Source organism: Grammomys surdaster, unplaced genomic scaffold (genome assembly GCF_004785775.1).
Source record: "Grammomys surdaster isolate TR1022 unplaced genomic scaffold, NIH_TR_1.0 125833, whole genome shotgun sequence".
NCBI classification, from domain to species: Eukaryota; Metazoa; Chordata; class Mammalia; order Rodentia; family Muridae; genus Grammomys; species Grammomys surdaster.
The window spans coordinates 1,671,807-1,685,054 of record NW_021620661.1 but is presented as its reverse complement, the minus strand read 5'-3'; the positions used below and the strand labels follow the sequence as shown (position 1 = coordinate 1,685,054).

General features: G+C 38.5%; 1 protein-coding gene across 3 annotated transcripts in view; it reads left to right on the top strand.

Annotated features, from left to right (window-relative positions):
- Positions 1 to 13,248, top strand: part of Nyap2 (neuronal tyrosine-phosphorylated phosphoinositide-3-kinase adaptor 2) — a 245,039-nt gene that overhangs the window by 148,418 nt on the left and 83,373 nt on the right. For all 3 annotated transcript variants that reach the window (XM_028789454.1, XM_028789456.1, XM_028789455.1), the window contains one exon: positions 2,440 to 3,525. In XM_028789454.1, the coding sequence (XP_028645287.1) occupies positions 2,440 to 3,525 (1,086 nt within the window). The remainder of the gene's footprint in view (positions 1 to 2,439; positions 3,526 to 13,248) is intronic.

Genomic DNA, 13,248 nt, shown 5'->3' with positions numbered 1-13,248 from the left:
ATGAAAGCCTTATCCTGAATATGATTATTCTCAGTTTTGGAAATTATCCATCTCAGTATCCTTTCAATTCTAGCCTCAGCTTGACCACTTGCTCATTAGACTCATCATTCAGAGTCTTCTTGTAAAATCCAACAACCAAAAAGAAATATATTCAGAGAATTATTAGTTTAAGTGATTCCCTGTGGTTGAAGGTAACAGGAAACAAACTTCAAGGAACATTCTGGGTAGAGTTTCCTTTTTTTGAAGTTTTCATTTTCTCAAAAGTCCTTCTAGAACTACTAAGTCTGCCTTGTTCATGGATAGTTTTACTTTATTCCAGTTTGGATTTGCGTGTGTGTGTGTGTGTGTGTGTGCATAATCTGATTTATTATTTTCTTTTAACATAATAAGATGCATACCATGTTGGATGATGGAAGGAAGCGCTAATGGTTGCATTGGTCCCTTCTAAAGAAGAACTGACCAGCCAGTTTCTATTTCATCATGTCTGTAGACTTTTTACATTGGGAACAAGAGTCACACCAGGCTAGTCCATTGGGAAATGACAGCTAGTTTTTGATGCTAAAGTTTAAAGGAAAAAACATAGATGCATTTTTAAAAGTTTTCAAAATGCTGTTTGATTTTACTGAGTATAGTCATCCTCATGGGCAAGTGGAAGAGAATATTTGGAATTGTGAATCACCCAGCCAAATGAAATGCATAGTCAATATAATATTAAGTTTGTTTTATGTTAAATACACTGTGAATGCACGGAGCAGTCACATAACTAGTGTTTAGAAGTATTTTTATATTTAAGTAAATTTTAGGAAGGCTTTTGTGTCATAAGCTATGTGATTTGAAAACATCAAAGGAGAAATTCACTATTACTTCTTTTGTTTTCCTTCACATTATAGATTCTTTTCATTTATTACTTTCAGTTTTTTACAATCCACTCATCATCCGCCTCCTGGTCCTCCCTCCCACAGTTCTTCATCTCATTCCTCCTTCCCCCAATCTCTAAGAGGATGTTCCCATCCTCCCTCTGCATCCTGCCACAAGGCCTCCCCACTCCCTGGGCCTCAAGTCGCTTGAGGGTTAGGTTGTTCTTCCCCCACTGAGGCCAGGGCAGGCAGTCCTCTGCTGTATATGTGTTAGGGTCCTCTGACCAGGTCCTGTATGCTGCCTGGTTGGTAGCTCAGTGTCTGAGAGATCTCAGGGGTCTGGGTTAGTTGAGACAGCTGGTTTTCCTATGGGGTTGTCCTCTTGTGCTCTGACACTCATCTTAGTCTGCAAGTCACAGTGTGCTCTGTTTAATGTCCCCCAAGTTTGTTACCTGTGAACTCTGATATCAGCTTACCTCATGTACTGCTGTCTACTTAAGCAACTAGGTCTGCCACATTGTATTAAGGGATAATCATTATAAGTATTGATCACCACAATGTGGTAATAATAACAAGATCCTCAAAATCTGCCCTGCATGCAAAAACAGACTTTACTTGAATCTGAATCTGAAGATGTCAGAAGTTTGTTTTCTGTCAAAAAGTGTGGAGCCTGGACAAGACTTCTAGCCTAGAGAGAGGCAGCTCATTGTAACACACATCTTTCACAGGTCTCCCATTTCCAGTAGTTATTAAAGCTTATGCATTGCCCCTTGCTTATTCTCTTTCGAAACTCTCCAGGGAGTTCAGATGTAAGTGTAGAGCATCATTGCTAGACAGATTCACACCAAGAAAGCATGTAGGAATATCACTGATTGATTCACACCAAAGGAGCATGTGGGAATATCACTGATAGATTCACACCAAGAGAGCATGTGGGATATCCTAAGACACTTTCTGAACAAAAGCATTTAAATACATCCTAAACTGTAGCAGATCTAGAGATTAACTTGTCTAGACTCATAAGGTTCTCATATCATTTTCTCTGAAGTCTTAGCTACATCTTTATAGGAGTTAGTTATTGGCAGCAGCACTGAGATGAAATCCAGCAATGTTAAGACTTTTTTTTTAAATCCTAAATGAAAGGTGAGAGAATGTTATTAGTCACACCAGTAAAATATCGCAATTTCTGTTATTTTTTTGTGACCATTTATGTGAACATATATCAAACTCTCCCCGCTACCAACCATTGTAGTCTCACTCAATCCTTCCGATTGGAATTTTATGTGTTGCTATCCAAGAAGCTTTGCTTGTAAGTTTTCCGTTTGTAGTCACAAGGTAGGGAATAATCAGCCCCAGGTCTAATGTGCTTATCAGTGGTAGATAGATACAATTAATCTGGAATTGAGTACAATTCTACCTGACTGAGTTTGAGTTTTAATCAAAACTTGAGCTAGAAAGAAGCTGACTACTCCCTGCATCAAAAAAAAAAAAAATGCAGAAAACCCAAGCACGGGTCAAATTTGAAAGCTTCCTATTATATCCATCTGTTTTATAACGCGATACTTTCTGTTTTCCCTTTCAGTGTCTGCTAAGCCTCGACCCCACAGTGACGAATATTCAAAGAAAATACCCCCTCCAAAACCGAAACGGAATCCTAACACCCAACTTAGCACGTCTTTCGATGAAACGTACATCAAAAAGCATGTGCCAAGGAGAACCTCGCTCCCACGAGACTCATCTCTTTCCCAGGTCTGCAGCCCCGCGGCAGATCCCGAAGAAGAGGAGCCTGTGTACATCGAGATGGTGGGGAACATTCTCAGAGACTTCAGGAAGGAAGAAGATGACCAGAGCGAGGCTGTGTATGAGGAGATGAAATATCCCATTTTTGATGACCTGGGCCATGATTCCAAATGTGACTTTGATCATCACAGCTGTTCTTCGCAGTGTGCTACTCCAACGGTGCCTGACCTGGACTTTGTCAAGTCTTCAGGACCATGTACTCCTAAGGGTCTGCTTTGTGACATACCCCCGCCCTTCCCCAACTTGCTTTCTCATAGACCACCCCTGTTGGTATTCCCACCGGCCCCAGTGCACTGCTCTCCCAATTCCGATGAGTCTCCACTGACCCCTCTGGAGGTCACAAAGCTTCCTGTGTTGGAAAATGTGTCTTACATGAAACAGCCGCCTGGAGCATGTCCATCCTCACTGCCGTCCCACAGCTCCAGCCATGCTAAAGACCAGCCAGGAGCCGTGGGTCCTGCTCCTGGAGCGTCCATTCTCTCTTCTTCCCCTCCACCTCCATCCACTTTGTACAGAACCCAATCTCCTCATGGCTATCCAAAAAGTCATTCCACCTCCCCGTCTCCTGTTAGCATGGGGCGGTCCCTGACGCCCTTGAGCCTCAAGAGGCCTCCCCCTTATGATGCTGTGCATTCCGGCAGCCTCTCAAGGAGTTCTCCCTCAGTGCCTCACATGGCCCCAAGACCCGTGTCGCAAGATGGGGCCAAGATGGTCAACGCTGCTGTGAACACCTACAGCACTGCGCAGAGTGGTTCCAGGTCCAGGACACCCACTAGTCCTTTGGAGGAGCTCACCAGCCTCTTTACCTCAGGGCGGAGCCTGCTGCGGAAGTCATCTAGCGGCCGAAGGTCCAAAGAGCCAGCAGAGAGTAAGTTGAGCAACCTAGTTTGGTACAGGTCTCAAAACACATGCAAAGGCCCCTTATACACATGCAAATCTCAGGGGACTTGCCTCTGAGTCCTTTTGGTTCCAATGTGAAACTGAAAAGACATTTTTAAGTTCTGGGTATGCTAAAACACTTAGTGTGCTCTGAGTGGGAACTAGCCACAAAGATTAAAAATGGCAGCCTACCCAGTTCTAGCATATCCCATTCCCCTCAAAAAAGTGTGACTATTTTAAGGATAAAATTGAAATTCTTACAATGGTCACAAAAAGATTAATGGAGAATACCATAGGATTTTTAGGTAAAAAGTCTGATTTGAAAGAACCTAAACATTTATATCAGAACTATTCAAAGTAAAATTGTTACAATTCTACTATGTCAGGAAGTCTTGCAGCAAAGAAAGTAAACTGGGAAAACTTTGGGATTTCTTTCCCTCTAATATGTTTTACATTAATATTAACATATTTCTTATATTAAAGAATAGTTCTGTCTACATACTTCATATTATCACAGACTTCCCTTCACTGTCAACTAGAATATATTTATGAGTTCTGTATTACACACAATGACAGGGTCTGGAAAGATAGCTCAGCAGCTAAGAATACTTGCACATTGTGTGGTTCATAGCTGCTTCTAATTCCTGCTCTAGGGCTTTTGGCATCTATATACATATGGACAAATGTACAAAACATATACTCATATACCATCACCACCATGACAACTACCATACCACATATCACACAGACACAAACACAGGCATGCACACAGACATGCACACACCACACACACACACACACACACACACACACACTACCACTACCACCATCACTACCATCACAGCACATACCACACAAACATACATACATACACTACACACACACACACATACCACTACCACTACCTTACCATATACCATACACACACACACACACACACACACACACACACACACACACAAATGAATCTCTAAGTTTCTTAACAATGTCTTATGTTTAGGACACACTTCCTGGATCCACTGTTGTGGACAGTATATGAAATCATTAATATGTGAAAACTGTTACCACGGGTGAGTTTTAAATACCATGAAATTTCAGTCTCTAGGTGCCCAGCCCTTTCATGATGGCTGACACCATGAGTCTATAGAAAGTCTCATGCAGATCCAGGTCAATTGTCTTCATGTCCAGATCACTCAGTCACACCGGGTTTTGTTTTGTCTGTTTTGACTTAAAATCAACATATGTCAAATGTCATGCAATTGGGTTATCTATTTATATGGTTCTACTAGTCATATGAGGAAGACAAGAAGTCCCCAACACTTTTGATCCTGAAGATGACATGGTATCCACAAATAATCCATAGCCATTAGTAGTTAAAAGTAATGTTTCTTGCTTTCATTCCCTTTACTCGGAAAGATTTATAAATGCATTAATTAATAAAATGATTCCTGCACCCATCCTTTTATGTCATAACTGAAAAGCAGTAGTTTTTAATGCCTCAGACATGCTTGCCTTACATCTATGCCTGCACATAATTATTTTAAAAAATTTTTCAGGAATTGGATTTAAAAATCAGGATGATCCTACCTGATCTTAGATACACAAAACCACAACTACGTATGTATGTAACCTCAACATCTCAAATCACTCACACATACACACACACCCACAATCTGTCTATAGAGCAGTCATTCTGAATTTAGACAATTTTTGCCTGCAGGGATATTTGACCATGTCAGTGTCTCGTAAAAACGTTCATTGATCCTCGAATGTTGTTGTGTCTACAACACAAAAGTTCGGTTGTAGAGAACAATTAGACAACACACACCAAAAGCGAGATCTGTATCCAGTAATGTTTTTAGAATAAAACAGGAAAACAAGAAGAAATGATTTACTTATAAAATACACAGTTCTCCTGTGAGAGTATCAGGAGTTTCACAGAGGTTTGGTGAAAGTATTGGACTTTCTCCCTACCTATCAGCTTCCTGGGAGCACCCTTAACACCTCCAGCTGGCAGCTGGGCCAATTAGCTAGAAAAACTGTGTAAAAGAGACAATTAACTAATGAAGTTATTTCAGGAGAAAAAAGATCTATCTGTTATTATCATTCCATGTGCTGTGTATTGGAGACACCACTACCTGATTTTGAAAGAACTGTGCAATGTTTCAAAAGCAAAGCCTGTGCATGGAAGAGTGACCCAGAGTCCTTTGCAGCCTTTGGGAGCCAAGGTCTGGGTTCCTTTCTGTAATCCATCACTGTGTTTCAACCATTTAGAGAGTCATGCTCTGCGTTTCATTAGCCCTGACAATTTACATTCTACATAAATGGGAGAGAAGAAAAATGAAGAGTAGGAACAAATAATCAAAATTTTAATTTTCTTTGACTTTAGAGGAAACTAGAAAAAAAATCTTACTTGGTGATCCAAAAAAAAAAATCATTAGTGCTCTTAGAAACATTAGGTGATGAAGGAGAACCGGAAATGTTAGTAAGTAGAAGTTAGCTGGCACCCGTCACTACGTTACATTCAGTGATCTCTTCTCTCCTTTACCCAAGCCTGACAGGCACCTGTTGATGTCAAAAGCACAGAACGAGGGACACACAGTAGTGGAAGATTCATGACTTGAGTGTAAGGATATTTTTAAAAATTAGTATTCCAGGAATGTTTTTCATTTTAGGGATAAATTAAGATTGCTATCTTCTTTCCTTCCCCCTTTGCTCATTTAAAGAGTAATTTTAAAGCATTTAGTCTAAAAAGAATGTGATTTTGGTTTTAATCAGTTAAAGAAAGAATGTAAAATAGATTTTTTTTACTTTTAAATATTATTTTTAATAATCCAAAAAAACCCACGTTTTCCAGTTCGGTTTTTGTTGCTGTGATAAATCTCACCAAAAAAAAGGTAACTTAGGGAGGGGAAGGATCCATTTTGCTTAGATTTCTGGGTCACAGACCAGCACTGAAGAATGTCAAGGCAGGAACTGAAGGCAGGAACCTGAAGGAAGGCCTACTTGTTTCACCAGCATTGACTCTAATACATCCCAGGACCTAAGACATCCTTATTGGGGAGCATGCCACCCATAATGAACAATACCCTTCTGAATCAATTAACAACCAAGAAATTCCCTCACAGGAGCTGGAGAGATGGGCCAATTACACTGGTTTCTCTTACAGAGAAGAGTCCTCAAGTTCAGCCTCCAGCATCCACATTACAACCATCTTTAATTCTAATTGCAGGGGATCTGATGCTCTTTCCTGGCCTCCTTGAGCACCAGACACCCATACACATGCAGGCAAAACATTCACACTCAAAATAAAAATAAATAAATCTTTTAAAAAAAAAGTTCCTCACAGACTTGCTCACGAACTAACCTGCTAGAGACTGTCAGGTTTTCAGTAGGGAACTGAACTCCTTGGACTTCAGAAATCTAGCACTTCTTGTCCTTGACTGCTGATGTCATGGCCACCACTGTAAAATAGCTTGATAGTCCAAGGGAAACTAATACTCTGAGGTAATATCTTAGCTGTAGCTAAGGAAGTGGCTCAGCAAGTACTAGAGCTTGTTACAGAAGTGTGACAGCCTGTATTCAGATCCCCAGCACCCTGCAAAACATTGGGATGAGGCTCTCATATGCCTTTTAACTAAATGCTTTGAGCATCAGAGAAATGAAGATCTCTGGGGCATGTTGTTTATCAGCCTATCTCCTGGTGCAGTGAAGGGACTCTGTCTTAGTGGCATAAAGCATTGAGTGACAGAGGTGAAATATACAATGTCTTCCTCTGGCCTCTGCAAGCACACACATACACACACATACCACATGTGTCATACACTTGCAAACAATAACAACAGCAGCAGCAACAACACATCTAAAGGTAATGACAGTCTCACAACCAATGGTTCCAAAACTGACTCTGGTAAACAGAAGTCCAACAGGTCCTGAGTGAGTGCTCCCAAAGCCATCTTCTTTGTCTTTGGATTGTGAGTTCATCCACCTAGACACTTTAAAATTAGAAAGTAAACAATATAGTGTGTTAAGAATGTGCTGGTCTATTTAATCAGTATTTTTAATTTTAAAATAAAAAAAATTCTGTTCAGGATGATAAGTTTGAGGGAAGAATAACAGAAATTCTTTGATTTTGAAAATTCACGTGACTCCTTGGCTAATTGGGATGGTGACAGTGTCTGTTTTCCTCATGCAGTTTATCCTGGAATTGCAATTCAGATTCACTGAAGAAAACATTATTTCATAAATAATTGCTCACCTTTCTGAGGGGTTCGCTGCAGCTGCCTTTGATTGATGCAAGCAGACATGTTTATCCCTTGTGTTTACATTCACTGGCTGCTGAATCTTTAAGTGCAATTTCTTGTCAGCAATTTAACCAGCAATTCTCTCCATTAAGAAGAGCCTGTGATGCTTTAGTCTCTAAAAATCCAGTCATATTCTCAATTTAGAAATAAACTACAGTTCCATATATATATATATATATATATATATATATATATATATATATATATGTATGTATATATATATATGACTCTCAGTTATGCCTTAGCTACACAGGTGAAATATGAAATATACTACAACTGATTTCCTTCCTCTTTAGTGAGATGAAACAGAAAATTTATTATATGGGTTTCATTTACTAGGTAGATTTTGAAAGCTTTGACAAATAAAATTGATTAACTCCCACATTTAGGTAAAAAGCTTCCTAGTGCAATATTACACTCTGTAATACATGGTATTTAGAACAAGACCGAATTTAAGAAGTAGCTTCCAAATAGCCCAACTGAAGGAGATTCCTTAGAGTTGGAGTTTCCTTTAGGATCACTGATTAGACACAAACCACACCCAAACACCTGTTTTCACAGAGAGATCTTTTATTAAGTGGGAAAGAAAAGTTAAGTTGGCTGCTTTCTGACTCAGGCAAAATGAACAGCAAAAAATGTCCTTGCAGGTATAATTTTTTAATTGGATATTTTATTTATTTACATTTCAGATGTTATTCCCTTTCTCCATTCCTCAATCCCCATAAAGTCCCTATCCCATCTCTCCTCTTTTTTGCTTTTATACCATTTTAATTACATGCAAGTATTAAGGTCAGTTCTAGGTTGAGGAACTAGCAATACAATAGATGCATATAGTCAAGGAACAGACAAGACAATAAACACAAATAGTCAAAGAGTAAGCAAGGCAAGAGACAAAGTCCTGTGGACACTCCCGTGATCACTATTTCTAAAGTCTTATCAGGATGACCAAAATATCTGAGCCTACTTCCCTGTCCTAGCCCAAAGTCATTTTCATGCCTGAAGCCTACTTCTTTGTTCTAGCTTAAGATTTAGATTCCTGCCTGAAATTACCTCTTTGTTCTACCCTAATATCAGATTCCTGCCTGAAGCCCATTTCCTTGTCCTTGTCAATTGTCAGATTCCTGCTAAGCAGCCCCAAAAGCTCTCCACATCTCCCCGCTTTTTATTTCATAAACAAGACTGAACCTGTCTTAGGTGACTGTCAATAGAACAAAATAGCAACCAACAGATTGGGAAAAGATCTTTACCAACCCTACATCCAACAGAGTGCTAATATCCAATGTATGCAAAGAACTCACGAAATTAGACTCTAGACAATCATATAACCCTATTAAAAATGGGGTATAGAGCTAAACAAAAAATTCTCAACTGATGAAACTCAAAAGATCAAAAAGCACCAAAAGAAATGTTCAACATCCTTAGTCATCAACAGGTGTAATTTTTAAGAAGAGAAAAAGGGGAGGTCTGTGTTAGAAAAATCTAGCATGAAGTGTTATATTTTGACTAGGAATTAAATTAAGTGAATCAAAGTGGGATTTTGATTGCTGCCCTTAATACTTTGATAGATGGACCTTAGTAGTCAGCCTCAGGAAGATGAAGTGGCCAAATAACTGAATAGACCTTGAAGGTTAGCTTTAGGAATGTAAACAACTTTCAGCAAGGCAAAGGGGATGGTGAAGAGGGGCAGGGTCTGCCAGAGCTACATTCCCTATAAGACAGTGTCAATTTCACCATAGAGTACCTACCCAGAATCCATCAACTTAGAATTTTATAATGATAATGCCTTCATATACTTTCCTTATACTTCTGTGATGATTTGTAGTTTATTCTAATACCTCATAATTTAAAACAAATATGAAGGCAAAGCACAGGTAACACAAGGCTATACCTCATAGTCATTTTATTTCCTGTAATAGTTGGTCCGCTGTGTGTTTCTCAGAAGTATGATATATTTGTATTGAACTTGAGTGAATATTCATTACAACTTGAGAAAGCTATTGAACTCAAGCAGAAGAAATCATATAAAAACGTTTGACCATTACATTTTTTTAAAAAGTAGGCTTCTATGACCTAGAAACTGTCACACTGAAATCAATACAGTCATTCAATAAGAGAAGTGAGGTTGAATGCTGAATCCATTGCTTACACTCTTAAGTGGCCTGATTTAGAGAACCAGTCTATTTCAGGCATGTCTGACTGGAATAAAACAGTATAAAGACCATAACTATGAAGCATCTAAACGTGAGCCATTCTGAGGATGTCAACTCATCGTCAGCTTCTGGACCAATGAGTAAGCTGTGAAAATTGATCCCTTTTAGATGTCTAGAATTTTTTAAAAGGGTACATTTATAAAAGAAAGTAGGGGCTTAACACTTTAAAGAAGGAATTCCAGTGAGCTTAACACTATGCATTATTGAGCACAAATAGAAAAAGAATGAAAACCAATTCAAGGAAGACATTTAATCTCTTTGAGGACAAGTAACACAGAGACCCAGGAAACAGACACTAGCTGGTGTGTGTGTGTGTGTGTGTGTGTGTGTGTGTGTGTGTTCTCAGGGAAAAATGAGTTCACTTATAAAATACTTGCTAAACAGTTTTTACATATTTTTTAAAAAATCATTTTTCCAGAAATTTGTAAACAAATAATAGTTCCAAATTTAATAAAATGTATGTAGCAGTTCATGGTGATTCGTGGTTGAAGCAAGCTCATTATTGCAGCTTGCTGATGGAAGTTAGGTTAATTAAACATTCCACTCCTTCTAGAAAAGCCAATCAACTGGAGAATCTGGGCCATGGCTATTCCCAAAGGACAGAAATGAAAGTCCTAATGAGTATCTGAGAGGAGAGGGAGGAGTGTTGGTGACATGGATTTTGAATCTGTGCATATTATCTAGCTAGGTATACACAGAAAAACTGACCTAAGGTGAAGGGCAGGGAACACACAAGAGACCACAATGGAGACGTCTGAGCTTTTCTTCTGACCACTGATAACACAGGAAAAACTTTCCCCTACACTTTCTCCTGCTCCAATTTTAGCTGCATTCAGTAACATTTTTCTCCTTTCTCCATTCATTTTCCTGTTATAAGTGGGATTAATATGGCTAAACAAGAAGGAATAAAAAAGAAGAACCAAGAGCTTTAAAAGCTTTGGGTAGTTAATGGTTGGCTGGGGAAGAGGAGTTGTATTCCTGAATGGTAGCTGCTTCAAGTTGCTCATCCTCAAGTGAAAATAACCGACCATGCTCATTCATGTAATATTAATTAAAGGCAACCACATGTGCCCATATGTGCACACATGTACACATATACACATATACATACACACATACACAAACACATACACACACACATACACACACACAAACACACAAACACACACACATACACCATGATGGTAGGAAGGGCATTTGTTGGAAAGAAGAAGGGATTCAGCAGAAGAGTTGAGAGAGGATAATTTAATCAATAAGCATGATGCATGATATATACATATTTACATATATATTATTTTGAAAGAATAATTAATAATATTTTAAACAAGTATAGATTGGAATATGACATCCATTTATTGTCTAACATGGACTCTCCCCTGGTACTGTGGGTGGATACTTCCATCATGACTTTTTGTTCTCATGACATAACTAAACTATCCAAATGGTTAGAAGGATTTAGCTGTCAGCAACCCCCAAAAGAATGAGCAGAGGTGAGGTGAAGCTTTATTCATGTATCACATTCTGGATGTCAAACTTGCCTTTACACCTGCATACTAATTTTACTGTTTTGACTGGTTAGTTTTTAGGCCACTTGCTGGTGATTAACATCAAAAGAGAGCTGTCAGAAGATGAAAAACTTGTCAATGGCAAAACGGACTGAGGCATTTCAAATGTGGGAAATTCAAACAGATCACCTCAAATTGTTCCTCTACCAATTCATTACTAGTCTTCCTTGTATGCTGAAGAATTAATTTTGATTTAATATAGGTTAATTAAAGACTCCTTTAATGTATCAGTAGGAAATAAAAGGAAAGAAAGAAAGAAAAGAGAAAAGTAAAGAAAAATAGGTTCATTCTATATCTAGCAATGGGTCTTCACTCAAGGTCATGCTCTCTCTGTGGTGTTTACAGCCTGCATCTCCCATTCCATCTTAACATCAGCTCCTTTTTATTCAACCTAAATCATATAAATCCTCCTATTTGCTCTGACTATGGTCTATTTTTACATCTTGATTCCCTTAACTTTGTCCTGGTTAGTTTTTCTGAACTTGATGCTAACTAGAGAAATGTTAACCCAGAAAGCAAGAATGTGAGGAACTACGTTGTCCATCACATTGGCCTTGGAGCATAGATGCAGGCATCTTCTTAATTGGTAATTATCATAGGAGTGCCCAGCCCACTGTAGGCAATGCCATCCATAGGTAGGTGAGTATGGACACCCGTAAAACACGTAGCAGAGCAAGCCGGAGGAAATGAACCAGTAAGTAGCTTGCCTCTATAGTCTTTGCTTGAGTTTCTGTCTTGACCTTTCTCAATGATTGATTATGACACAACACTGTAAGCTGAATAAACCCTTTCCTCATCCAAGTTGTTTTGGCCAGTGCAACAGACAGCAAATTAATATATCTGACCTTGTCAGTTATTCCCTGTAAAGTCTACTCTGTCACTATCCATGCCATGGAATATCCTCTTTCTTTTTAACTCTATACTTTCCTCTATGTAAGCTCTTTTCCTCTTTTTATGTCATAAGTTATTCTGGCATAAAGCTGACAGTGTTTTATGACGTATTGAAGGTATGATTAGGACACACTGACTAGTTTCACTGTAAGAGCTAGTAATTTTTCTAGATCAGAGACATCTTTAAGATGTGTGTTGATCTCAATGACTGACTGAATGAATGGGCAGTGAATGAATAAATCTCATAACATAGCACGTTTTTTAATTTAAGGGTCATACGCTGTGCTCATTCCTGTGCATAGTCTTCATGAGTGTATTTTACAGTATATTAGCATATATAATGTACATTATATTATCTGTTGACATTGGAGTTATTGATTTTTCCAAATCTAAACTTTCTACGAGAAGTCTAAAGTATCATCATGATTATGAAGTATTGAGACCGAGTTCTTGACAGGGATCCAAGATGAACAGTAGTTAAGGTTGTTACGGACCAAATATTCCAGTAAATACCAATAGAAGACTCAGGCCTAGATAATTTATATTTAATTAATATAAAAGTACATCTAAATATGAAAAAGTTTTATTAGCTAAAAGGAGAATCAGAACAATTACATATTGAAAGAGGATGACAACAGTCAGTCAGCAACACAAAAGAAAACAAATACTTTTTGTCTCAGGTCAAATAAGAGTTAATAGAAATTCTATCAATAATAGTAGTGCATAGATTTTCACCAGGGTG